At 44.4% G+C, this 27,500-nt stretch overlaps 1 protein-coding gene across 1 annotated transcript in view; it reads right to left on the bottom strand.

Moving 5' to 3' along the window:
* bbs9 (Bardet-Biedl syndrome 9) overlaps window positions 1–27,500 on the bottom strand; it is a 177,853-nt gene that overhangs the window by 25,383 nt on the left and 124,970 nt on the right. Inside the window, 1 exon segment of the mRNA XM_082150880.1 lies at window positions 23,347–23,460. Within this exon segment, the coding sequence (XP_082007006.1) occupies window positions 23,347–23,460 (114 nt within the window).

Raw genomic sequence — 27,500 nt, 5'->3', positions numbered from 1 at the left:
TGAATGGATTTGGCAGAGCGACGGTAAACGTGAGCACCTTTAGTCTTGTGCCAACTGAGAAAATGCCATCGAGATGAAGAGGAATGCTAATAAATAACTCTCTCCCGATACTCTAGACCTGCTCGGGTGGAATTCTTGAGGACTTGAAGACATGGTCATTTATCAGAGAGAAATATTCCTGTTTAGTGTTGGTCGTAAGGCAGAGATGAAACGAGAGCACAGACTGGAGGGAATGACGACAGGATGATGACAGACGTATTTCAGAGAGAAGAAAGCATTGTCCAGAAGACAAGCACTAATTACAGTATAAATGAGAGGATGAAGGGATGAAAACATGTGGATTTAGAGCGGGTTAATGCTTTGGCTCCTGCAAAAAGGCTGGAGCGTTTGAGTAACTATGACTGATCCAGAACAATGCTTGTATTCATAGAGCATTATCTCCACAACACAAAAAACACATGTACATATACAAACTCGCTTCAGTCGAGCCAAGTGCAGTGGAAAACACATATCCACTGCCAAGACGTGGATGAATGAACACACACTGACTGCAGAGATCGCAGGGAAACGGGATCGACATGACTGGATATGAGTCCTGGATCTGGTTTCTGCAATCATACGCAGCGGCTCTGGCTGAGCTTCAGAAACCCAACACTGCTCTCGTGTTATGTTAGGGATATGAGAAGTCTGAAAGGCTGCTTTACATTCAGAAACACACACACACACACACACACACACACAGCTGTTGTTAAGGAGAAAGCATTGTTTAGGGAAGCTGGAAAAGATGCACATAAAGGTAAAAGTTGCTGATGCCTTCCTCATACCTGTAAACCCTGTAAACCCTGCACTCAATTCCTCTTCTAAGATTTCTTGGACTCAGCCGTTATTCTGATATTAGAACAGAACTACATGTTGTTTTCATCCTTAACCATAAAACAACTAAAGATAAAAACTCAACTAACAACTTAAAAATACACATTTTGACGAAAATAAAACGTTTTATAAATGATAAACCTCACATTCAGCTTAATAAATGATTTTATATACAGTGGGGAGAACAAGTATTTGATACACTGCCGATTTTGCAGGTTTTCCCACTTGTATTCCAATTTTTATCATAGGTACACTTCAACTGTGAGTGACGGAATCTAAAACAAAAATCCAGAAAATCACATTGTATGATTTTTAAATAATTAATTAGCATTTCATTGCATGACATAAGTATTTGATCACCTACCAACCAGTAAGAATTCCGGCTCTCACAGACCTGTTAGTTTTTCTTTAAGAAGCCCTCCTGTTCTCCACTCATTGCCTGTATTAACTGCACCTGTTTGAACTCGTTACCTGTATAAAAGACACCAGTCCACACACTCAATCAAACAGACTCCAACCTCTCCACAATGGCCAAGACCAGAGAGCTGTGTAAGGACATCAGGGATAAAACTGTAGACCTGCACAAGGCTGGGATGGGCTACAGGACAATAGGCAAGCAGCTTGGTGAGAAGGCAACAACTGTTGGCACAATTATTAGAAAATGGAAGAAGTTCAAGATGACGGTCAATCTCCCTCGGTCTGGGGCACCATGCAAGATCTCACCTCGTGGGGCATCAATGATCATGAGGAAGGTGAGGGATCAGCCCAGAACTACACGGCAGGACCTGGTCAATGACCTGAAGAGAGCTGGGACCACAGTCTCAAAGAAAACCATTAGTAACACACTACGCCGTCATGGATTAAAATCCTGCAGCGCACGCAAGGTCCCCCTGCTCAAGCCAGCGCATGTCCAGGCCCGTCTGAAGTTTGCCAATGACCATCTGGATGATCCAGAGGAGGAATGGGAGAAGGTCATGTGGTCTGATGAGACAAAAATAGAGCTTTTTGGTCTAAACTCCACTCGCCGTGTTTGGAGGAAGAAGAAGGATGAGTACAACCCCAAGAACACCATCCCAACTGTGAAGCATGGAGGTGGAAACATCATTCTTTGGGAATGCTTTTCTGCAAAGGGGACAGGATGACTGCACCGTATTGAGGGGAGGATGGATGGGGCCATGTATCGCGAGATCTTGGCCAACAACCTCCTTCACTCAGTAAGAGCATTGAAGATGGGTCGTGGCTGGGTCTTCCAGCATGACAACGACCCGAAACACACAGCCAGGGCAACTAAGGAGTAGCTCCGTAAGAAGCATCTCAAGGTCCTGGAGTGGCCTAGCCAGTCTCCAGACCTGAACCCAATAGAAAATCTTTGGAGGAGCTGAAAGTCTGTATTGCCCAGCGACAGCCCCGAAACCTGAAGGATCTGGAGAAGGTCTGTATGGAGGAGTGGGCCAGAATCCCTGCAGTGTGTGCAAACCTGGTCAAGAACTACAGGAAACGTATGATCTCTGTCATTGTAAACAAAGGTTTCTGGACCAAATATTAAGTTCTGCTTTTCTGATGTATCAAATACTTATGTCATGCAATAAAATGCAAATTAATTACTTATTAATTACAAATTAATTAAATTCTGGATTTTTGTTTTAGATTCCGTCACTCACAGTTGAAGAGTACCTATGATAAACATTACAGACTTCTACATGCTTTGTTAGTGGGAAAACCTGCAAAATCGGTGCAGTGTATCAAATACTTGTTCTCCCCACTGTATAATTGGTTTGAACAAATATCAAGCGTAGCGTCAGTTCTGTCAGGTCTCGTTAGTCCAGCTCTCGTCAGTGACTCTCAGCTGATCCTCGACCTGTAGGAATACGACTCTATCACTGTATTCATATATCAGCTCCTTCAGTATTACCAGCAGCTGTAGCAAATTACCCTCCTCCCTCCCCAGCTCCTCCTGTCTCAGTCAGGGTTTGTTACCCTCCTCCCCCCCCCAGCTCCTCCTGTCTCAGTCAGGGTTTGTTACCCTCCTCCCTCCCCAGCTCCTCCTGTCTCAGTCAGGGTTTGTTACCCTCCTCCCCCCCCAGCTCCTCCTGTCTCAGTCAGGGTTTGTTACCCTCCTCCCTCCCCAGCTCCTCCTGTCTCAGTCAGGGTTTGTTACCCTCCTCCCTCCCCAGCTCCTCCTGTCTCAGTCAGGGTTTGTTACCCTCCTCCCTCCCCAACTCCTCCTGTCTCAGTCAGGGTTTGTTACCCTCCTCCCTCCCCAGCTCCTCCTGTCTCAGTCAGGGTTTGTTACCCTCCTCCCTCCCCAGCTCCTCCTGTCTCAGTCAGGGTTTGTTACCCTCCTCCCTCCCCAGCTCGTCCTGTCTCAGTCAGGGTTTGGCATTCTGATTCCCCTTGAATCAGAATAAATTCTCGAATTATGTTGTATATTAAAATCTTTATTAACGAATGATATCTGCAATGCATTCTCGTTGGTTCTGCTGTGTTTACCCTAACGGGGGTTATTGCTGCTCTTATCCATGCTAGGCTAACCAGAGCAGAACCAGACCGCCAATCCAACCTATATGCTAATGCTCAATCGTATTTGACGATAGTGGTCCCGACAGAAACGGCAGAAGGGCTGAGTGAAAACGCACACTGACTCTCTGACAGTAGGTGGCGCTTATACAGCGGTTACCCCGGACACAAAGCAGCCTGTGCTTTGTTGGAAAGAAAATGCCATTGTGATTTGCATTAATCATGTGTATGACCTTTTATAATGTACGAAATGAAGGGGAAATAACTGAAATGACTGAAATGACTGATGTGGACTCCACAGGGAACATGACCACAGATAAAGCTACGTATGTGAAGTGTAAGCATACTTTTTTAAATTGAAAAATCATAATAATCATCCATTTAAAAGGACAAACGAGTATAACAGAAAAATCAGGAGGAATTTTTTTTTTTTTTTAGACTAAACAATATTTACTGATGCAAATGCAAATTTAGTATTCTGGGATTGACTGATCTTTGAAGGATTAATGCGATGCTGCCTACAGAAGTCTCTTTAGGTGGACATATACAGTTTAGACCAGAGCGACAGCGATCCGAGATCACTCAGCATTCATCAGACCAGATTCAATCTGTGTTGAGCAGCTGAGACTGATGAGAAGCTGTGTTTAACAGCGAGGCATTGGCCCCTATAGAGCCTCAGCTGATCTGTGTGTGTGAGATTCTGCTCTTCCGGTCACACACACACACACACACACACACACACACACACACACACACACACACACACACACACACACACACACACACACACACACAGATGGAGATGAGCTACATTAACACTGGGAAGACAAACAACTGCGCTCAGTGTAGCGTAGAAGAAGAAGAAGAAGAAGAAGAAGAAGAAGAAGAAGAAGAAGAAGAAGAAGAAAGATGGTCTTCCTGCGAACTCAACATGAACACTGACTCTCTTCAGTCGCTATAATCATGCAGAGCCTCATATTCACAGCATCCACACACAACACACTTTTCCTGTTGTTTATTTGCATGTTTTTTCTATTCTTCTGTGAATAGAAAGTAATTTCTTTGAGTCAAGGTAAAACACAAACTTACAGTCATTATATGCATTTCAATGAATTTTAATCCATTTGAACGACGCTGATCCAATAAGGTTCATTAGTTTACATTAGTTTATGTATTATGAACTAACATGAACTAACCATGAGCAATACATTTGTTACAGTATTTATGAATCTTTGTTAATGTTAGTTAATAAAAAATAGTCATTAATTGTTTGTTCATGTTAGTTCACAGTGCATTAACTAATGCTAACAAGATTTTAATAATGTATCAGTAAATGTTGAAATTAACATTAACAGAGATTAATAAATGCTGTATAAGTGCAGTTCATTATTAGTTCATGCTAATGAATGTAGTAAACTAATGTTAACTAATGAACCTTATTGTAAAGTGTGACCGACTAGGTTATATTATGATACTAATAGGTTGTGAAGTAATGGGTTTATTCACAGAAAGAGTGATAACTATAACTATATCAGCGTCCACACCAGTGGAGGATAGCGCTGCTTTTATAAGAGCACAGCAGATTTGTCGTCTGTCGCTTTAAATGCTCGAGCTCTTTAAAGTCGGATGGATTCTGATTGGCTGTCAGTGTTTTTATCGTTCATCGTTTGGGAATAAACGCACTGAAAGTGATTCCACCGATATCATTATTGTCGTCACTGTTGTTACAGTATATTTACACCGCGTAATATGAACAACATGTACTTACTATATAGTTATGGTTAGTGTTAGTTGCATGTAGTTATGCACAATTTGGTAACACTTTATTTTACAGTGTCCTTGTTACATATGTAACATGTACTTACCATAGTAATAACAGTAAATGATGCATAATTACATGCAACTAACCCTCAACCAAACCCTAATCCTACCCTATAGTAGTAGTTGATTAATATTACTCAGTGCTTAAATATATAATTACACTGTAACAATGACACCTTAAAATAAAGTGTAACCCATCATTTATGTAACGATTGGCACATTAAAATTAATTGTTACCTTATTATATGGTGCTATTTTCAAATAATTTAAATGATTATTAAAACTTAATATTTGCAATTCTTGTCCTTGTCGTGATCAGGCCTTTACGGATAAATGACCGTGGTAAATGACCGTGGTAAATGGGGCTGGTTTTGTGCTCTGTCTACATCATGAAGTGATGATGTGTGGATCCACGCAGACACACGAGCTCTTGTTTCTTCACATCAGTGTGTGTGTGTGTGTGTGTGTGTGTGTGAGGATCTTCAGCTTTAATGGTCTCTGAGGGAGACCGGACACAGGTATGAGATCCCACAGGAGATCCTGATGCTTTACTTCCAGCACGTGTTACTGGGAGCAACCAACAGCCGGACATGAATAAATCACTCTTTCTGTAGGTGTACGTGAGGACCTAATTTATTCTAAACATTGTTGTAGTGTCCTGAGAACCTATGGAGCAGATCACAGCAAACTAATGAAACATTCCAGCACAGAATCCTGGGAAAATCCTCCCTCATTATCCCGACCCGCTCTGAACATGAGACGAGTCCTGGCACTTCGTCACCGTCTGTTTTACAGGCTCCGGACTGAAGAACACACAGAAACATGAACGTTTCTCAAACACATGCTGTTTGACATCAGTGACGTGAACCGTCGTCGGTTCTTGTGTGTCCAATCTGAGAACATATACAAGAGAGCAGCTATTTACAGCTTGCCCTTCTCTCATTTCATTTATTTATTAATGTCGTTATTAATTGATTTATCATTTTGTTTTATTTGGTCTGTAAGTTAACATCAGTATATCTGGAATGAACAGAACATAATTAATTGTACTGGGAGACAAAGTGTAAAAACTAGTGCTGAGCAACGATTAATCGCATCCAAAAGAAAAGTTTGTGTTTACATGATATGTGTGTGTGAACTGTGTATAATTATTTTGTATATAAATACACACACGTGCAATATTTATTTATTTAAAAAAAAATTTGTAACATTATTTCTAATTCCTGGTTTTATCTTTAGAGCTTGTAAACTTGTGTTTGTGGCGATCACAAGCTGTGTCAGACACGGAAACATTGCCAAATATATGGTATTAGTCTGTGCATCTGGACAAGGCACATGCCTGAATGAGAGAGATATGCAGATGAAAGTGGAAAATGAATGTGCTCTTTTGCTCAGGCTGTGAGTTGAGCTCTTGATCACAGTTGTGAGTTTCCTCTCTCCTCAGCTGAGATCAGATCACACTCTTCACGCTGTCACAGAGACGGACGTGGAGAAAGCTCTCTCAGCTGAGAGTGAGAAGAACACCAGGAAAACAGAGAGGCATGACTGAAGAAGTGAGGATGGTTTCTTTGTTGAGAATAAAACACTGACAGCTAATATAATAATTCCTGCACCAATGCTACATTTCTCTATATGTCATAATCATGTGTTATGTTGTTTCTGCCTTTAATTATTACATTGCTTAAATGAATACATTTGTAGCTAACTGTGATTTGTATATGTACATTTCTGTGTGTGTGTGTGTGTGATGTGAGGTCAAGGGCATATGGCTGTTGGTGTTTCACACACACTCTGGACTCAGAGGTGTGTGTGTGTGTGTGTGTGTGTGTGTGTGTGTGTGTGTGTGTGTGTGTGTGTGTGTGTGTGATGTGAGGTCAAGGGCATATGGCTGTTGGTGTTTGACACACACTCTGGACTCAGAGGTGTGTGTGTGTGTGTGTGTGTGTGTGTGTGTGTGAGAGGTCAAGGGCATGTGGCTGTTGGTGTTTGACACAAACTCTGGACTCAGAGGTGTGTGTGTGTGTGTGTGTGTGTGTGTGTGTGTGTGTGTGTGTGTGTGTGTGTGTGTGTTGAGCCGTGTTGGTTAAGATGAACTGATTGGCTAAATGGAAACGCTCTGTAATCCCGGTAAGGTCCGACCGGAGCAGGATTGAGCCGGAGCAACTGTTGGACAGCAGTGAGCTCATTCTTCCAGCTCGATGTCCTTCTGTGGAGGATCACTGATCTCTGAGTCTGAAGTTAATAGATGAGGTTAATTACAACAGCTGAGGGTAAATATAGAGAATAGAAGCTCAACCTGGATCAGCGTTCTTGTCGAGGCTTCAGGAAGACCAGCGTGAGCCCTGACCTCAAACAACCCCAAACACAGACATTACACATTACCAACATTACCACAATAATGCAGTTTCCCAGGGAATATTACTGAAGATGATGTTTGTCCATGTCAAAACTCAACCAGCGCAGGCTTATTGCGAACCAAGATGGCGGCGCGAGTACATCGCGAGGCTCGCGGTCTCTCCAGATTCTGCAATTTAGCAGTATTTTTCTTGCTCATTTCAGGTCTGTTCGTGCAGAACAGTTGTGCCTTAACATCGTACACCCAAGGTGAGCTTTTGGATATTGGTTTGCGAATTTCCGACAGTTTTATGGACAACCTTCGACTCCTTCCTGAGATCGCCAAAACACCCGAGGCTATGCACTCTGCCCGGCCGGGCGGAAGTGCTCGCAGGCGGCGTCGAGATCGTAAACAAAGGCGGGGGAAGCGCGGAGGACTAAGAGCTAAGCTAAAGCTAACACCACACCGGCTCTCTTTACCCAGCATTTTCCTTGCCAATGTACGGTCGCTGTTGAACAAAATGGAGGAGATTCGACTCAACATCACATACAGCAAGAGACTTTTGAATGTTCTAATTTTCACGGAAACATGGTTAAACAGCGGAATACCGGACAACGCTATTGAGCTAGCGGGACGCCATACATTCCGGGCGGATAGAACATTAGATGGCTCCGGTAAGACCAGAGGTGGTGGATTGTGCATTTACATTAACAAAGCTTGGTGCAGAAACTCTGCTATTGTTGGGAGACATTGTTCAGCTAACCTTGAGTTTCTCATGGTTAAATGTAGACCGTTTTATCTACCGCGGGAGTTCACTTCCACTATTATAACTGCAGCCTATATTCCCCCGGATGCTGATGCCAAGTTTGCTATGAAAGAACTTCACGCAGCCATCAGTAAACAACAGACCGTTCACCCGGAAGCTGCGTTTATTGTTGCGGGTGATTTTAATCATTCAAACTTAAAGTCAGTGCTACCGAAATTTCACCAGCATGTTTCCTGTCACACCAGAGGAAACAAAACCTCAGACCATGTTTACACAAACATGGCTGGAGCTTACGTCGCGACACCCCTCCCCACCTGGGACAGTCAGATCACCTTTCTTTGTTCCTCACCCCCAAATATGCACCTCTCATCAATCGCGTGAAGCCATCAGTGAAGACCATCAAGGTGTGGCCTGCGGGGGCAGATTTCTCACTCCAGGAAAGGTTTCTACACACAGACTGGAGTATGTTTGCTTCTCAAGCCACCAGTGGCTCTCACACGGACATTGACTGCTACACCTCCTCTGTACTGGATTATTTTAATACCACCATTGACAGTGTTACAACCCAGAAGCAGATCACCACATACCCAAATCAGAAGCCATGGATGAACAGGGAAGTGCGACTCCTATTGAAGACACGCAACACTGCCTTCAGATCAGGAGATGCACAAGCCTATAGCACATCCAGAGCAAATCTGAAAAGGGGCATCAAAGAGGCCAAGCACTGCTACAAGCTTAAGATTTCAAGTTTCAAGTTTATTTGTATAGCGCTTTTCACAATACAGATTGTATCAAAGCAGCTTCACAGTATTAAATTAAAATAATACAACAAAGTTTGTTTCAAGAGGAATTTATTGATTGATAAAATTAAATTAAATATCCCCAAAATATCCCCAACTGAGCAAGCCAAAGGCAACAGTGGCAAGGAACCGAAAAACTCCATCAAGTGACCTAATGGTGTCCTAAAACTCCATCAGGTGACCTAATGGAGAAAAAAAAACCTTGGGAGAACCCAGGCTCAGTCGGGGGCCAGTTCTCCTCTGGCATTTATGAGCTAGAGGCCGGATTATATGAATGCCTGACTGAAGAGATGAGACTTTAATCTAGTTTTAAACTGGGAGAGCGAGTCTGAGCAACGAACAGTATCAGGAAGACTATTCCACAGTTTTGGAGCCAAATGTGAAAATGCTCTCCCTCCTTTGGTGGTTCTGGATATCCTAGGTATGACCAAAAGCCTTGAATTTAGTGATCTTAAAGAGCGCGATGGATTATAGGGTGATAGAAGATCCGTTAAATAGACTGGAGCTAAGCCGTTTAATCTAGCTAAGCTAAGATTAATCTTATTAATCTTATCTAGCTAAGATAGAGGGACACTTTTCCAACGCTGACCCTCGGCGCATGTGGCAGGGCATTCAGGCAATCAGTGACTACAAACCCTCTCACTCCACCCCCGCAGCCACTGATGTCAACTTCCTGAACGAGCTAAATGACTTTTATGCTCGCTTTGAAAGAGACAACAGAGAAACTGCCACCAAGCTCAAATCCTCAGCTGACCACCCGCCGATCACACTCTCCTCCACAGATGTCTGCAATGCACTGAGCAGGATCAGCGCGCACAAGGCTGCTGGACCAGACAACATCCCTGGACGCGTACTCAGGGCATGTGCGGAGCAGCTCGCTGGGGTTCTTACAGACATTTTCAACCTGTCTCTTGCCCAAGCAGCTGTACCAACATGCTTTAAATGCACTTCCATTGTGCCAGTGCCAAAACACTCCAGCCCGAAGTGCCTTAATGACTACCGCCCTGTAGCACTCACACCCATCGTAATGAAGTGCTTTGAGCGGCTGGTCCTGGCACACCTAAAAGACTCTCTACCATCCACATTGGACTCACACCAGTTTGCCTACCGTAGCAATAGGAGCACAGAGGATGCAGTTTCCATGGCACTGCACTCTGTGCTCACACATCTGGACAATAAGAACACTTATGCACGCATGCTGTTTGTTGACTTCAGCTCAGCATTCAACACTGTCATCCCAACTAAGTTAATAGCCAAACTTGGAGACCTGGGCATCAACACCTCCATGTGCAACTGGATTTTGGACTTCTTGACCAACAGACCCCAGAATGTTCGATCAGGCTCCAACTGCTCCACGTCCATCACACTCAACACTGGTGTACCACAGGGCTGTGTGCTAAGCCCGTTTCTCTACTCCCTCTTCACCTCCGACTGCAAGCCTGTGTACGGATCTAATTCCATCGTCAAGTTTGCGGACGACACTACGGTGATTGGTCTCATCAGCAACAACGATGAGACTGCCTATAGGGAGGAGATCAAGCACCTGGCCACATGGTGCACTGAAAATAACCAGCTCCTCAACACCACCAAAACGAAGGAGCTCATCGTGGCCTTCAGGAAAGTGTCAAGAGGCACACACAACACCATCCACATCAATGGAATGGCTGTTGAGCGTGTCTCCAGTTTCAAGTTCCTGGGGACCCACATCTCGGCGGACATGACCTGGACAACCAACACCTCCAGCCTGGTTCTTCCCGCCTTTTCTTCCTGAGGACACTGAGGAAGAATCAGCTTTCCTCCACTATCCTGGTGAACTTCTATCGCTGTGCAATAGAAAGCATCCTGACCAACTGTGCTACAGTGTGGTATGGGAGCTGTTCTGTTGCAGAGCACAAGGCACTGCAGCGGGTGGTGAAAACCGCCCAGCGCATCACTGGGACTCCACTACCTGCCATCGAGCACATCCAGAGGAAACGCTGTCTGCATCGAGCTCGCAGCATCCTTAAGGACTCCTCTCACCCAGCCCACAGACTGTTTTCTCTCCTGCCCTCCGGCAGGCGTTTCAGGTGCCTCCGGATTATTTATTCAGCACATATCCATGTTCTGCACTTATGGAACCACTGTATATCCTGCACTTGCTGCTATTGCACTTCTGGTTAGACCTAAACTGCATTTCGTTGCCTTGTACCTGTACTTGTGCAATGACAATAAAGTTGAATCTAATCTAATCTAATCTTATTGTCTGTCATATTGTGTTGCTTCTTGCATGTTTCACAGTGAAATATCCAAAAAGTGGCATTAAAAAAACATTCGGTTTTATCTAAAACGTGGATCTGGCAGTTTTTTATTATGTTAGTTGTATGTATCGCGGGAGTTAGTGGTGTAAAGAGGACCTGAAAACAATACTAGAGTAAAAGTACAGATACCTTACAGTGAAAATGACTCCATTACAAGTTACAAGTCACCAATTCCAATACGACTTGAGTAAAAGTCTTAGAGAAACTAATTTTAACAGTACTTCAGTATTTTACTCTCAAGCCTCAGTTAAGCTCAAGTGCACAAAAGGCCATAAGTAAACCAATATCCTTCAAAAAGTACCATCAATATAGCGGATAAATAAAATAAAGTTAAGTAAAATTAAATAGTCAAAGTCTGCTTGCTCTGGATGTGCTGGTGTCGGCCTCATCATGACCTCATCTCCTAAATCAAACACCTGTGATTCACAACTGCTGCTAATGTACTCGCATTCATGTGAAGTAGCCTTGTTGACCAGTTTGGGTGAGTTTAGGTGAGTCTGGGGCGACTTTGGGTAAGTTTGGGTGAGTTTAGGCGAGTTTGGGTGAGTTTGGGTGAGTATAGGTGAGTTTAGGTGAGTTTGGGTGAGTTTGGGTGAGTTTGGGTGAGTATAGGTGAGTTTAGGTGAGTTTGGGTGAGTTTAGGTGAGTTTGGGTGAGTTTGGGTGAGTTTAGGTGAGTTTGGGTGAGTTTGGGTGAGTTTAGGTGAGTTTGGGCGAGTTTGGGCGAGTTTAGGTGAGTTTAGGTGAGTTTGGGTTAGTTTAGGTGAGTTTGGGTTAGTTTAGGTGAGTTTGGGTGAGATTGGGTGAGTTTAGGTGAGTTTGGGTGAGTTTAGGTGATTTTGGGTTAGTTTAGGTGAGTTTAGGTGAGTTTAAGTGAGTTTGGGTGAGTTTAGGTGAGTAATGGCGAAACACAAAAGATATAGGGCCCTATCTTGCACCCAGCGCAAGTGACTTTGTACACCGACGCATGTATCATTCCTATTTTGCACCCGCGCAAAGCGGACTTTTCCCTCCACAGAAGCACGTCGGTTAACTAAGAAATACACTTGCGCTCCCGGGGGCGGTTCAGCGCAAAGAGGAGGCGTGTTCCGGCGCAAACGTTCCTTCTTGCTATTTTGCAGGTTTAGAAAACAATTGCGCCACTAACCAGGAAAAAATAGTTTAAAGTCAGTGGCGCGTTGCGCATGTTATTCATAGGCTATTTTAAGGGCGCATGCTTGGCCATAATCAATGTAGCGTGTGCACAACGTGCACTTTGATTCTCTCATCTACACAGAAGCAGCAGTTTTCATTTTTGCAAATCATACATTATTACGATAGATAGATAGATAGATAGATAGATAGATAGATAAACAATTTATTATAAAAGCATACATCTAGCTTACACATTTACCCAAATTAACCGAAGTTAATTTGGGTGGGTTTCTCCATTTCAATGTAACTTCTCTCTTTTACGGCCGTGACGAGAGCGTTGCTCTCCTTGGCTGTGAACCGCTGCTGATTCACTGGCAAATCCGCCGTTATAATAGCAATCCGCTATGGAAAAAGCGCATCTGCTCTTAAAGGGAATGTGAGATGACGCTCTGATTGGTTTATTTCACGTTACGCCCAAACCACACCTATGAATAATGAAGCTACTTCAGACCAACCCATTTTAGATTTGCGCCTGGCGCAAGAGTCATTTATCCCGCCGGGAAAATAGCAACAGCGCCGAGACCCGCCCACAAAGTTACTTGCGCTTTGACACTTGCGTTTCAGATCGTTAAAATAGGGCCCATAGTCCCTTCACGGCTCTTCTTTATAGCAGTGGTAAACTGCTGCAGGAAAAGTTAGTGCCATGCAAAATGTAACGTAACGTGTAATTGTATAACTCATCACAAATGTATTGGAGTACATTTCATTTCAAGTACATTTCATTTAATATTCAAAACTGAAGTCAAGTAAAGAGTAAAAGTTGCTAATATATTTGATACTTAACACTTAAGAAACACTTAAGTACAGTAACTAATTACATTTCCTCCAATACTTTACACCACTGCTAAAAGGTTTATGCTCGATCACTTTGAAAGTAACGTGCAGCCTACGCTAAACCTGACCGGCAGTGTAACAGCAGCAAACACGAGATAACGCTCTTTCACGTGTTTCTACAGGTACTGATCATGATTTGCATTGGATTAGTCTCGGCGAGAGCTTCACGAGAGCACTGCTGTATCCGGCGAGTTACCACACCAGATCAGCCTCACATCTGGAGCTCATTATGTGATGCAAACATCAAAACTTATTAGTTTACAAATTATGAACTATGGTAAATGTGTTCTGAGGTCATGACATATTTGTATGCAGGTCATTGCAAAATGCTAAGTCTTTATTAATCAATAGTAAGCCCCATAATCATAATTGTTATGGTGCCAAGCACTTCAGTAGGAACACTGTAGTGACAACGACAAAATGTTTTGCTTCTGACTGTCTGAAATAAGAGGCAAAGAGCTGTCTAATGATGTCCGAGAAGCTGTGATTTATAAAATCATTTGAGTGAATGTGTATGTACATCCATATCTGCATCGAGTAAACAAACATCGTGATGTTTCATGAGATGTTTCAGATGTGCTCATTCCTCAGAGCTGACAGCTAATATCATTCACCTAAAGTCCTGCACCAATGCTACATTTATCTACATGTCATAATCATTTGTTATCAAACAAGTATTCATTACTTCAATGAGCTCATTGTTCCTGCCTTTAGTAATTACATTGCTTAAAGAGATACTTCACCTCTGGAAAGATGAATGTGTATTTAAAATAGGTCATTTATGTAGAAGAAATGTGAAATTATTTTTGAATTTGGAGCTTTCTAGACTGAGAAAAGCCAGAAAATGTATTTTTGGCTTATGTGGATGAAAGACAACAACTCCCAGAATGCACTTGCTTCGCTGCCCTAGGAGGCCACTCCCAAGCCATGCCTACTGGTTAGAGAGCGCAGTTGAAAACAACAAGGCTAGGCTACTAGTGAGTCTCTGACGAGTTTGCCCGGGATTTCGAGATCGCCCAAAATGTCCGGGATTCGGCTTTTGCGTTCTACAGTCGCCATTCATTATGTTTACTTTGGCGAGCAGGACGAGGCTGAGGGGCGACGGAGAACGGCGAGCAGGACGAGGCTGAGGGGCGACGGAGAACGGCGAGCAGGACGAGGCTGAGGGGCGAGGGAGAACGGCGAGCAGGACGAGGCTGAGGGGCGACGGAGAATGGCGAGCAGGACGAGGCTGAGGGGCGACGGAGAACGACGAGCAGGACGAGGCTGAGGGGCGACGGAGAATGGCGAGCAGGACGAGGCTGAGGGGCGACGGAGAACGACGAGCAGGACGAGGCTGAGGGGCGACGGAGAACGTCGAGGCTGAGGGCCGCGGGAGAACGGCGAGCAGGACGAGGCTGAGGGGCGAGCAGGACGAGGCTGAGGGGCGAGGGAGAACGGCGAGCAGGACAAGGCTGAGGGGCGCGGGAGAACGTCGAGGCTGAGGGCCGCGGGAGAACGGCGAGCAGGACGAGGCTGAGGGCCGCGGGAGAACGGCGAGCAGGACGAGGCTGAGAGCCGCGGGAGAACGGCAAGCAGGACGAGGCTGAGGGCCGCGGGCCCGACAAGATTTTGGACGATCTCGACGGCCGGACAAAGAGGAAAAATAGGGTGGTAACTCCTAATACTCAGCTTTCTCCACAGAACAAGAGCCTGTTAGCTTAGCTTCCAAAGAAAGACGGCTGATACTATGTACATTCTGTGAGTGAGCTCCCCCTATGGGCGGGTTGAGAACATGCGGGACAGCTCCTACTACTGGCTGTTGTCTCTCGCCTCTGGCCAAAAAATCCTCCGATGACGCAAAATGACGAGTTTTGTGTCATCGGAGGATTTTTTCCAGACAAAAAAATACATAAATCTCTCATCTCAGGGGGATATGAGGGTGGGAAGCATGGTAATTTGAAAATACTACAGGTTTTCTACTAATACAAAGCTTAATGCTAAATCCTGAAGTATCCCTTTAAATTATTTTTTTTAGCTAACTGTGATTTGTATGTGATGTATACGTGTATATGTATATGTATATGTATATGTATATGTATATGTATATGTATATGTATATGTGTGTGTGTGTGTGTGTGTGTGTGTGTGTGTGTGTGTGTGTGTGTGTGTGTGTGCGTGAGGTCAAGGGCATGTGGCTGTTGGTGTTTGACACACACAAACACACACCGGTTGGCACAGCAGCGAGTGGATTTAACACACACACACACACATCTCAACAGAAGAGACTCGTAGACGAGCACCGGATTCAACCAGAGCTTCTAAAGTTCAGAAGAAACACGATCGCTTCATCTTATGAACAGATGAATTTAGGCTTTTATTCACATATAAACACATTATAAAGCTGATTGGTTCTTGCTGAAGCTCAACTGTGCAGCGTAACACGAGAACGCTTGTGTGGCTTTACTGATGTGTGTGTTGATCAATGTCTATATTCAATCTGTTCATCATATAAAGTGATTGTGTGTCTTACACACAAAAAAGTTAAAAGTTAAAAGTTAAAGTTTATATTAATTGAAGAGCTTAACTAAAATATTAGTTTTTGTTCTAAAGATGAATGAATGTCATATGGCTTTTGAGTAAAAGACAACTACATTTTTATTTTTGGGTGTACTAATAAGTACTAGCAAGTACTAATAAGTACTTATAATAACTCTTATAATAATAATAATACAATTGTTATATTGTATTTAAAATGTAATATATATTAATATATATTTATGTGTGTTGGACTGTTGCATATACCAGATTTTCATATGCAGTGGCTTTGATAAGAAGAGGGATTCCTGACTTCTGGCGATAAATCACATCACATTTTTTGGGAGAATGGGTTTCCCTTAAAAAAACATTTGTCTTTTGATCATTTTTGGAGTTATCCAATACAATGTTTATTTATAAAGCACAACTTAAAAACAACTGAAGTTGAGTTAGTCTATTGCCTCCATCATATATATTTAGAAGCAGGAGTTATTGTAGGAGTTGTGCACAGTGATTTCCAGCAGATTCTCAGAGTTTGCGGGAGCCGTGGAATGTGTGTGTGTTTGCGGGAGGGAATGTGTGTGTGTGTGTGTGTGTGTGTGTGTGTGAGAGAGAATACGCCACTGAAACACACCACAGGTGTGATCTAATCTCCTTCGCTGTGCTGCTGATCTCATTAATGAGTGCAATTAAACACATCTGTCCACAGCTCTGCCTTCAACACATGTTGACTCTGCATGTTCTTGTCTCTTTTAGCGAGAGCTACCTGGAAATGTCTCTCATTTCCATCCCTCAATATTTAGGATGGACCATATCCCAGTTTTCACAGCGTAATTGGAGGGGACTAACTACACGTATCCGCTCAGGCTGGGAAGAGAGAGAAAGAAGATATTTGTTTTAGGATCTTTAAAATACCTCTTTTCTGGAAAACTACTGATTAAACTGAGGAATTACCATATGGCCTAAGCAAAATCATAACTCAAACACACATAATCAACATTTCCAGCGCTGGTAAAGAGAGGAAAAGCAGCAGACGGACGGTACCAGCGCTTCAGTGATGAGGAACATACGCTAGTCATTGATTCGCTGATAGCACACGAGTGCGGTTTACAACACACAGCACAGCTGGACTCTGGAAAACTACATTTCACTGTTCATTGCTTCCTTTTAACAAACTTAAAGGTATCTTGTTAAAAACGACACAAAAGCCACTTTTGTTGAAGGCCAAACTCTCAAGCTCTCAGAGCGCTTACTTCACTGCAGTAATGTGGAGGGCTTTTCCAAATCTGCATTCAGGACCAGGGGTTTCATTTATAAAACTGTGTGTGGGATCCGCACTAAAAGTGTGCGTGCGCCGAAAGACAAAAATGGTGAACGGCAAAAAATATTCAGACTTATAAAACCGTGTGACCTGCGCAGAATTCCCTTTATAATCCCAGTCAGAGGAGGATTGTGAACACGCGTCTCCTCCTGAAATAACCATATATGAGCTTACTATATCCTAATCTGCATATCATTTGCATATTCATATTCATCCACGTGGTATTTAATGGTACAAGACATTGGGAAAATCTGAGATACGCATGTGCGTCACATTACAATGCTAAAAATCATTTAGTAGCCGATCCTTGCCTTGTTTTAGAATAAATAAATCAAATAGTATAAAATACATTTCAGAGAAAGATTTTCTCAATCTTTTCCAGATTGAGATTGTCAGAGGCAGACCTGGCACTTCTTATTAAGACTGACAGTCATGATAGTCTAGTGGTGTGTGTTTGTAGTATGCATAGGGCATATAGGGGCCGGGTTTCAATTCTGATGAAATCTACATTGTTATAATGAACCAAGCAGAACTGCACGTGAACCTCAGAGGAGTGCAGAGCTCCTGCAGCACTGATGAAATGAACACACACTGAGTTTGGCCCATTGTCATTTTCACGAAAAAGCTGACATTTAAACGGGTATATATTACTTATGTCATTAAATGGTAAAATGCTTTGTTTGAGTTGTGACAGACTGATATCTTGTAAAACTTTGGATGAATTCCCCCAAAGACCCGCAAACAAAACCTCTCTGGTTCTGCAGAAACCACAACGGCTGCATGGCATATTAGTTAGTTGTCACCAAATGGCTTCAAATTCACCAAAAGACGACCACTTTGGGGCACTATTCATTTTATTCCTACAATAATCATGGAATTTAATTATCAAATGCTTTTTTTTTTTGTCTTTTGGGAGCATTTAAAATAAATTTGACTAAAAAATCTCGCCTCTGTTCAAGATATAAAGAGAGTAGCTTTGTTCCAGAATCTGGCGAGCCGACCTAGCCTGCATTGAAGGGTCATTGAGCCATTAAGGGCCACTGTTATGCGGAGACTTAGATATTATATTCATCACGTTCATCAAGGTCAGGATGAGGAAGAGGACGAGGCAAAGCACAGAGGATATACTTCACAGCACTAGTAAAGATCTGGGAAATGCTAACTTTAGCCTGCTAGCATTGAAAGCATACGATCCCTGCAAATCTCCGTCTGAAGACTAAAATTGTATTATTTAATATTATGTATCAGTATTATTCTCTTTTTATTAATGTTCATAATCAGATGTATTTGTGAAGTTCAAGTAATAAGTTCGAGTGAAGATCCTGCAGAGAAACGGAGAGGAGACCATTTTGAATACAGGAATGTTTAGCATCTGTTCTCCAATTATGCATATGACACAAGTCACGAGTTCTCTACAATGAAGCATTGTGTAGCCTGATGCTGTTTTCCACTGATGATGTGTACTGTTCTACAGTAGCTCTGTTCTCGGTAAGGAGAGATGATTGTGCTGTGTGGAAAAGCACGAGGTATATCTTAAATGCAAACAACATGTTTTTCTGGTAATGTAATACATTTCTTTGGTCGAGCAGCTTATAATCCCAGCGCTGATGGTGTATGATGTCTACGTGAATAACTGCGCGGTGGTGTATGATGTCTGCGTGAATAACTGCGCGGTGGTGTATGATGTCTGCGTGAATAACTGCGCGGTGGTGTATGATGTCTGCGTGAATAACTGCGCGGTGGTGTATGATGTCTGCGTGAATAACTGCGCGGTGGTGTATGATGTCTGCTTGAATAACTGCGTGGTGGTGTATGATGTCTGCGTGAATAACTGCGCGGTGGTGTATGATGTCTGCGTGAATAACTGCGCGGTGGCTTATGCACACACGATGACTGACAGGGAACACATGCTATCCTTTCATTCAGACCAAATGAAATGATTGAACAAACATTTTATGGCCCTACACCTTCCACAGACGATATACATTTATAACGATACATTTAGACAACTTAACATAGTGGTTGCTATCAGGATATGAGACTTTCAACCCGCATAACAAGAAGGATTGCACCTTTAACTTTAATATACAAAACAAACCAAAAATACAATGAAGGTACACACTCAGAACAGTGTGTGTTAACACAAACACCACCAGACTAAGAGCAGACAGAACACAGGCCAATATACACCTAACACACTCAATGAACAAAACAAGGATCAGGTGGATCAAATCAACCACACAATGAGTCGCTATGACAACCAATGAAACCTTTCTAGAAACCATGGAAACAAACTAACAACAAGAATTCAAAACATTGAAAACGAAACCAAAACAGAAGTCGAAAGTATTTTTTTTAGCATGTCTTGTATTTTTCATGCTGGTTCGGCAACATTATAAGGTCCAACAGTTGCAATCAGCAGCGAGTCTCGTCTCTAGCGTTCTTCACACGAGTAGCGCTCTTTAGTCTGGAGTGTGTGCTGCAGATCTGAGAACATGGACATAATGAGAGATTAATTCCCTCTCCTCTCTGCTATCTACGAGTCTCAGCTCCATCTGAGAGAACACCAGCAATATGACGAATGCTAAATACTGAGCCAAGACGGTTTTAATCAGACTCACATCAGAGTTTAAAGGTAATTTTTACAGGCTCTCAATATAAGCTCTCCATATACACTGAGTGATCTGAGTTTCAGGTGTCAGGGATGTCACACCTATCGGACTGTGTTTGCTAAACTCTCGTCGTCCTCTGTTGGTCAGTCTCACTCACTGATGAAGAGTGGAGGAGTCTTCAGTTAAACCTGGGACAGGAGAGACACGTTCCTGCAGGATCCAGCTCAAACCCTTCCTCTGAACCAGCGGGTCGAGCCGAAAGCCTGCAGGATGGTGGCTGTCCAGAGAAGAGTTTGAACCCAGAACCAGCAGATCGAGCTGGAAGCCTGCAGGACGGTGGCTGTCCAGAGAAGAGTCTGACCCCTGAACCAGCGGATCGAGCTGAAAGCCTGCAGGACGGTGGCTGTCCAGAGAAGAGTTTGAACCCAGAACCAGCAGATCGAGCTGGAAGCCTGCAGGACGGTGGCTGTCCAGAGAAGAGTCTGACCCCTGAACCAGCGGATCGAGCTGAAAGCCTGCAGGACTGTGGCTGTCCAGAGAAGAGTCTGACCCCTGAACCAGCGGATCGAGCTGGAAGCCTGCAGGACAGTGGCTGTCCAGAGAAGAGTTTGACCCCTGAACCAGCGGATCGAGCTGGAAGCCTGCAGGACTGTGGCTGTCCAGAGAAGAGTTTGACCCCTGAACCAGCGGATCGAGCTGAAAGCCTGCAGGACAGTGGCTGTCCAGAGAAGAGTTTGACCCCTGAACCAGCGGATCGAGCTGGAAGCCTGCAGGACTGTGGCTGTCCAGAGAAGAGTTTGACCCCTGAACCAGCGGATCGAGCTGGAAGCCTGCAGGACAGTGGCTGTCCAGAGAAGAGTCTGACCCCTGAACCAGCGGATCGAGCTGAAAGCCTGCAGGACTGTGGCTGTCCAGAGAAGAGTCTGACCCCTGAACCAGCGGATCGAGCTGAAAGCCTGCAGGACTGTGGCTGTCCAGAGAAGAGTCTGACCCCTGAACCAGCGGATCGAGCTGAAAGCCTGCAGGACAGTGGCTGTCCAGAGAAGAGTTTGACCCCTGAACCAGCGGATCGAGCTGATAGCCTGCAGGACTGTGGCTGTCCAGAGAAGAGTTTGACCCCTGAACCAGCGGATCGAGCTGAAAGCCTGCAGGACAGTGGCTGTCCAGAGAAGAGTTTGACCCCTGAACCAGCGGATCGAGCTGAAAGCCTGCAGGACTGTGGCTGTCCAGAGAAGAGTCTGACCCCTGAACCAGCGGATCGAGCTGGAAGCCTGCAGGACAGTGGCTGTCCAGAGAAGAGTTTGACTCCTGAACCAGCGGATCGAGCTGGAAGCCTGCAGGACGGTGGCTGTCCAGAGAAGAGTCTGACTCCTGAACCAGCGGATCGAGCTGGAAGCCTGCAGGACAGTGGCTGTCCAGAGAAGAGTCTGACCCCTGAACCAGCGGATCGAGCTGAAAGCCTGCAGGACTGTGACTGTCCAGAGAAGAGTCTGACCCCTGAACCAGCGGATCGAGCTGGAAGCCTGCAGGACAGTGGCTGTCCAGAGAAGAGTCTGACCCCTGAACCAGCGGATCGAGCTGAAAGCCTGCAGGACTGTGGCTGTCCAGAGAAGAGTTTGACCCCTGAACCAGCGGATCGAGCTGGAAGCCTGCAGGACAGTGGCTGTCCAGAGAAGAGTTTGACCCCTGAACCAGCGGATCGAGCTGAAAGCCTGCAGGACAGTGGCTGTCCAGAGAAGAGTCTGACCCCTGATCCAGCAGATCGAGCTGGAAGCCTGCAGGACTGTGGCTGTCCAGAGAAGAGTCTGACCCCTGAACCAGCGGATCGAGCTGAAAGCCTGCAGGACTGTGGCTGTCCAGAGAAGAGTCTGACCCCTGAACCAGCGGATCGAGCTGAAAGCCTGCAGGACAGTGGCTGTCCAGAGAAGAGTTTGACCCCTGAACCAGCGGATCGAGCTGAAAGCCTGCAGGACTGTGGCTGTCCAGAGAAGAGTCTGACCCCTGAACCAGCGGATCGAGCTGAAAGCCTGCAGGACAGTGGCTGTCCAGAGAAGAGTTTGACCCCTGAACCAGCGGATCGAGCTGAAAGCCTGCAGGACAGTGGCTGTCCAGAGAAGAGTTTGACCCCTGAACCAGCGGATCGAGCTGAAAGCCTGCAGGACAGTGGCTGTCCAGAGAAGAGTTTGACCCCTGAACCAGCGGATCGAGCTGAAAGCCTGCAGGACAGTGGCTGTCCAGAGAAGAGTTTGACCCCTGAACCAGCGGATCGAGCTGAAAGCCTGCAGGACAGTGGCTGTCCAGAGAAGAGTTTGACCCCTGAACTAAACAACAGCCAGTGCTGTGAAAGGAGCCGTTGACTATAGCGTGAAGTCTGTTTCTCTTTGCTGTTTGACACGAGTCTAACCAGATGTGACACACGATAATGTCTTTTTAGAGTTGTCAGAAGTACAGACTTCGGTACTGAAATTGTAATAGTTTAATAGCCAAAACTCATAAATATTCATAAATGTTCATAAATATATCATGTGACTCCAGAGTGGATCAGCTGATCTGATGTGTGATACACAACTTTGATCTGCGTTTGAAGAGATGACACACACATGAGAGACTGGCTTCTGTTTCAGTGGACATCAGAGAACATGTTTGAATCCTGCATCAGATCTCCTTCCTCACGGCCGTGTGTGTGTGTGTGTGTGTGTGTGTGTGTGTGCGTGCGTGCGTGCGTGTGTGTGTGTGTGTGTCAGGAGGAGGAACGTGTTTAATCACTCACTAATGACAAAAGTGTCTCAACATGTCTGAGCAGATCCACCGCTCCAAACACAACTAACCAATCAGCTGTCAGGGTTTCTCCAGCATGTGAGGATCTCCTGAACCTCTGATCAGCTCTGACGTCTGGACAGGACACATATCTGGGGAACAGGAAACTGTACTGGAATCAACAACCCGGGATCGCTGGGAAGACGTGTGTGGCGACATTATTATGCTGCTTTATTGCTGATATTATGATATGCTGATATGATCTGTTATCAGCAAATATGCATTTATATCATTTGTAATAAATATTTAGTTTCACAGACTTTGTCAGCTGTGAGATCTGAAGTGAGCATCTGTAGCCGGTGTGATCACGAGTGTGTGTGTGTGTGATCACGTGTGTGTGATCACATGTGTGTGTATGTGTGTGTGATCACGTGTGTGTGTGTGTGTGTGTGTGTGTGTGTGTGCATGCGTGTGAGAGTGTGATTGCGCGTGTGTGTGACATCTCCTGCTCATTACCAGTGTGTGTGTGGGTTAATCACATGAAGGCCTGAGCTGATGACCCGCTGAAACATGTACACATGAACACCAGCCGGACTCTAGCTACTCCTTCACAATCCACACACAATCACTTCTAGTAGTTTGCAGCACACAGTACATGATGTGTGTGTGTGTGTGTGTGTGTGTTTCTGAGGTGAAGTCTTACCTGACTTGCTCTTGACTCTCTTGGACGGCTGTTTCTTCTTGATGAACTGAGTCGAGTCCTGAAGCGCTTCTTCCTCCTGCTCAACTATCGGCTCGGGGATGGACTCGCAGCTCACTGCAGAACACACACACACACACACACACACACACACACACACACACACACACACACACACACACACACACACACACACACACACACACACACACAGCATTAACACACACACTCTTAGTTTAACAGTCCTCCAGTGAGTCGTCAGATTAACTGTATTTGCTGCATGAATCTGTAATGATGAACATGATCAAACTCTGCTGATAACCCCGTCACACTCGACCTCCTCCAGTCTTCTGTCTCTGACTGATAGTTTACACTGTTTTATCCAGTAAAACTCTTTTAGTGTAACTGTACAAACGTCCTCCTTCATCAAGAAAACGTAAGAATAACACTGATATTGTTAGTAATATTTCGAGATGAACACTTTCTGGACTGAAACAGGTTTTCTAGATTATTTTATAATTTATTAGAAAAATCATGAGTATCAAATATGATCGTCCGGCTTTTGAGGAAGGGTTATTTGTTCATCTGTCAATCATCACTGTATTGCATTGCATTATGTGTTTTAAAACTACAGCTTTGATCATAACACTAAGCATTTAAATATCATCTTACTATTGGCAGATATTGATATTTATATGCATTTTATTAAAGTATCTGCTATAGTGTTATAAAGATCTCACTGATTTACAAGCATCAGAACTTCCTCTTACTTTTTGTCCATATAAATATCAGCATCTGCATCAAATGCCATATTCCTGCTCAGTTTGGGACCTCCAGATTCTCATTATCTCAGACTACATGAGACATACAAGCCTGATGTATCAAATATGATGCAAAACATAAAACGTTTTTTTGATATTTTTTTTAATATTTTGTCTAAAGATTCAATAAATTGTTCAATTTAAAAAAAAAAAAAAAAAAAAAAAAAAAAAAAATCTGACATCATTTGATGTGACTTCACGGGGTTACAGTTGTGTGAACTTTGCTTTGCTCTTGACAGAAACCACTGTGGACACACACAGGTACTAAACACAACAGCGGGTTATTAACATAAACATTCCTCTTCCAGAAACTGATGATCAGATTGTAGAACAGCTGCTGGACTCCATCAGACGGATCCGACGCTCAGTGTGTGTGTGTGTGTGTGTGTGTGTGTGTGTGTGTGTGTGTGTGAGGATCAGCCAGAATTAAGAGCTTTGAAGGGTCTCTCTGTCCAGTCCCTTACCCACAATCCTCTCTCCACACCACATACCCCAGATAGACAAATCTTGTGAGACTGCTGACTTTCCTCAGGAAAGATTATCATAATCCTGCTCTAATATTTACCCGGGCTCATGTAGGAGTGATATTTCAGACCAGAGACGGGCTCTTATAACACAGGTGTGTGTGTGCTCGACACTTCTCTACACCAACAGCTCGACTGAAGACTGACAGGTTTCACTGCTATCACTGCGTTTCATGTTTGAGAATGGAGTCCTGTTTAGGGCAAGGTTTTAAGACAACTAGAGGCTAATTGAGGTTAGAGTCACTTTCCCGCGGGAACACACTCGCTCAGCCGGACTGAGAGGCAGAAGAGCTGCTGAGTGACTGGATTTAATAGGAGAAACTGAGAAAACGCCAGTAAAACACACGATTATCAGTTTAAACTAAAGCTTGGACTGGATATAGTGTTCCTTACAACTTACCAAAGATCCGGTGATCATGGATATTGACACGCAGCAGGAATCGTGTTTCCTGACGTTTATATGATCCTGATTTCAATTAAAAATAAAAAGAATATGTGATGCTAAATATTCAATTGATGAGTTGTCAATAACAATACAATATATAGGGTGATTTTACCCCTAAATTCATCATATCGACACAGAATAATAGCTGTGAATCCACCGTTCTCTGCCTGGATCCAGATGTTTCTGCAGCGATTCATTTGCTTCTCTGTTCTGTAGCTTTCAGCAGTCTGTGAAAATATACCTCAGATTTCTTGTCAGATCTAGTCGTACAGTAAATCTCAAAGCTCTTCCCCGTTTGAGATGTGTTTAGTGTGTTTTTCACAGCACTCAGTGTCTCTGTCTCTCAGTGTGTGTAACCACAGTCACTCCTGCCGACGGTGACGTGACGCGCGTACACTCCATTAGTCTTGTGATGACATTGCTTCCAGAAGTTGTAGAGAGTGTTGAAAGCAGGGAAGACCATGTGAATACGCTATGCTCCACACCACGAGTTTTAGGCTCCCATCAGCATCAGAGTTGTTGTTTCTTCTGTGTTTCCACATTAACCGCTGGTCACGGCTCAGCACAGAACACGTCTGGGCTACGACTGTGACCTCTGTTCCCTGAGACACTGCGTCGATGACGCTATGGGGAACGCCTCCGACAGCCTATGACGTCACTGCTAGTGCGACCCGGAAGTATATAAGGGGAGCCTGGAGAACAACTTATCGTCTGAAGGGACTGTTCGGTAGGCCTCCCCGATAGTCCGGTAGCGTGAGACTGAACTCCCCTGTGTAAGTCCTGGATCGAGACAGTGCTTCAGGCCCTGTGGAGGCTGGGCACTCTGAAGGGACCCTAATAAGGGGAGCGCCTCCAGCTCTAGGGTCTACATTGCCAACAGGTAGTGTACTCAGCAGAAGTGCTATCGACTCTTTAAAGCAGGGGTGGGGAACCTTTTTCATATCAAGGGCCATTTACAATTTTTTAACATTCTTTAAGGGCCATTGTAATGAGGTTCAGTGTTTGGAAGGAAGAAGACAGGGTCGGCGTCACTGGGACTCGTACGTTTTATTGGAAACTCAAAACTATAAACAAAACAAAAGGTGCGCAGGCAGCGCATTCACCATAGCCTCGTTACAGCACAAAAACAGTCACACAGTAATACTCTTTCCACAGCTTGGGCTCAACTCTTTCCACTAAATCAGCACAGACTCATTCCTCTTTTAGTCGGCCACACATTCTAATTGCTGTCAGCCACTTTTAGTCGGCCGACAGCAAGTGGAAAAAATCCACAAAATCATTTGTCCATTTTCTTGAAAAGCGCGACATTCTGAATCTACCTTTCTTTTTTTGACAGTCGCCATGACGCCATGATGCATATCAGCGATGACAACCGCTACGTGTCTGTTGCGTTCATTCTGACTGTGACCCGGACACAGTCGGAAGCGACCACCCGGAAACCTGACTCTATTGTGTTATTTTATAGTATTATTGTAATGTATATTATCTATTATATTAAATGTAACGTGGTTAGTTAGTTCAGGGAAGAAGGAGGTGGGAACCGGCAAACGTTTAAACCACTTTAATACATTAATACGCAAATGACAAAACGAAAGTAAAAGCAGCAGCCCCTCGTGGACGACTACCACACACACATAAAGTAAAGTCCATGCCTAGTCCTCCGCTGTCTTCGTTCTGATCCTTTTATGCGCCCCGAAGCTGATCAGTGAGAAACTTGAAACCGGTGCGGCGCGCAGGTGACTCATTAACACTCGCGCTACTGGCCTCGCCCTGCTCTCACGGCTCGTGGACTCGTGCTGCTTGCCACTTTGCCTATTTTGTGTTTTCTATCACAGGAAAAGTAATTGCTGAGATTTTTGTTTCTGACGTTTTTTTGGGGGGGGAGGAATTGACTCGCATCAAACTGTTTTGCGGGCCGGTTACCCCGGGGGCCGGACGTTCCCCACCCCTGCTTTAAAGCAAGGGGAGTACAGACTTACACTACCGCACTATCGAGGAGGCCTACTGTGAGGCCTACAGCTTCGACTGTCACGGGCGTCACGCAGTGCTTCGGCTCTAAGAGAGCGTACTCAACCATCCCGAGGGACCATCACTAATCTGTCTCTACCTGAGCCTGGGTGGTGAAGGGTGATCTCATACGAGCTATGTGGAGCAAAGTACTCTAAATAAAGACCCTAACAAGGGGAGCACTATCAGCATGACCCTGAGGAGTGTATCAGGGTCGAGGCCTATTATCTTGTATATTTTACAAGTCAGATTTTACATTCTCTACTAAACCCAACGAAATGGAGGCCTCAGTAAGCGGCCAACGACATTCAACCTTAAGACTTGAATTATTTTCTTCAAGGGGCTCAGCGGAAAAAATCC

The sequence above is a fragment of the Leuciscus leuciscus genome, assembly GCF_965113295.1.
Source record: "Leuciscus leuciscus genome assembly, chromosome: 20".
Classification (NCBI taxonomy): domain Eukaryota; kingdom Metazoa; phylum Chordata; class Actinopteri; order Cypriniformes; family Leuciscidae; genus Leuciscus; species Leuciscus leuciscus.
This window is presented reverse-complemented; position numbering and strand designations above follow the sequence as displayed.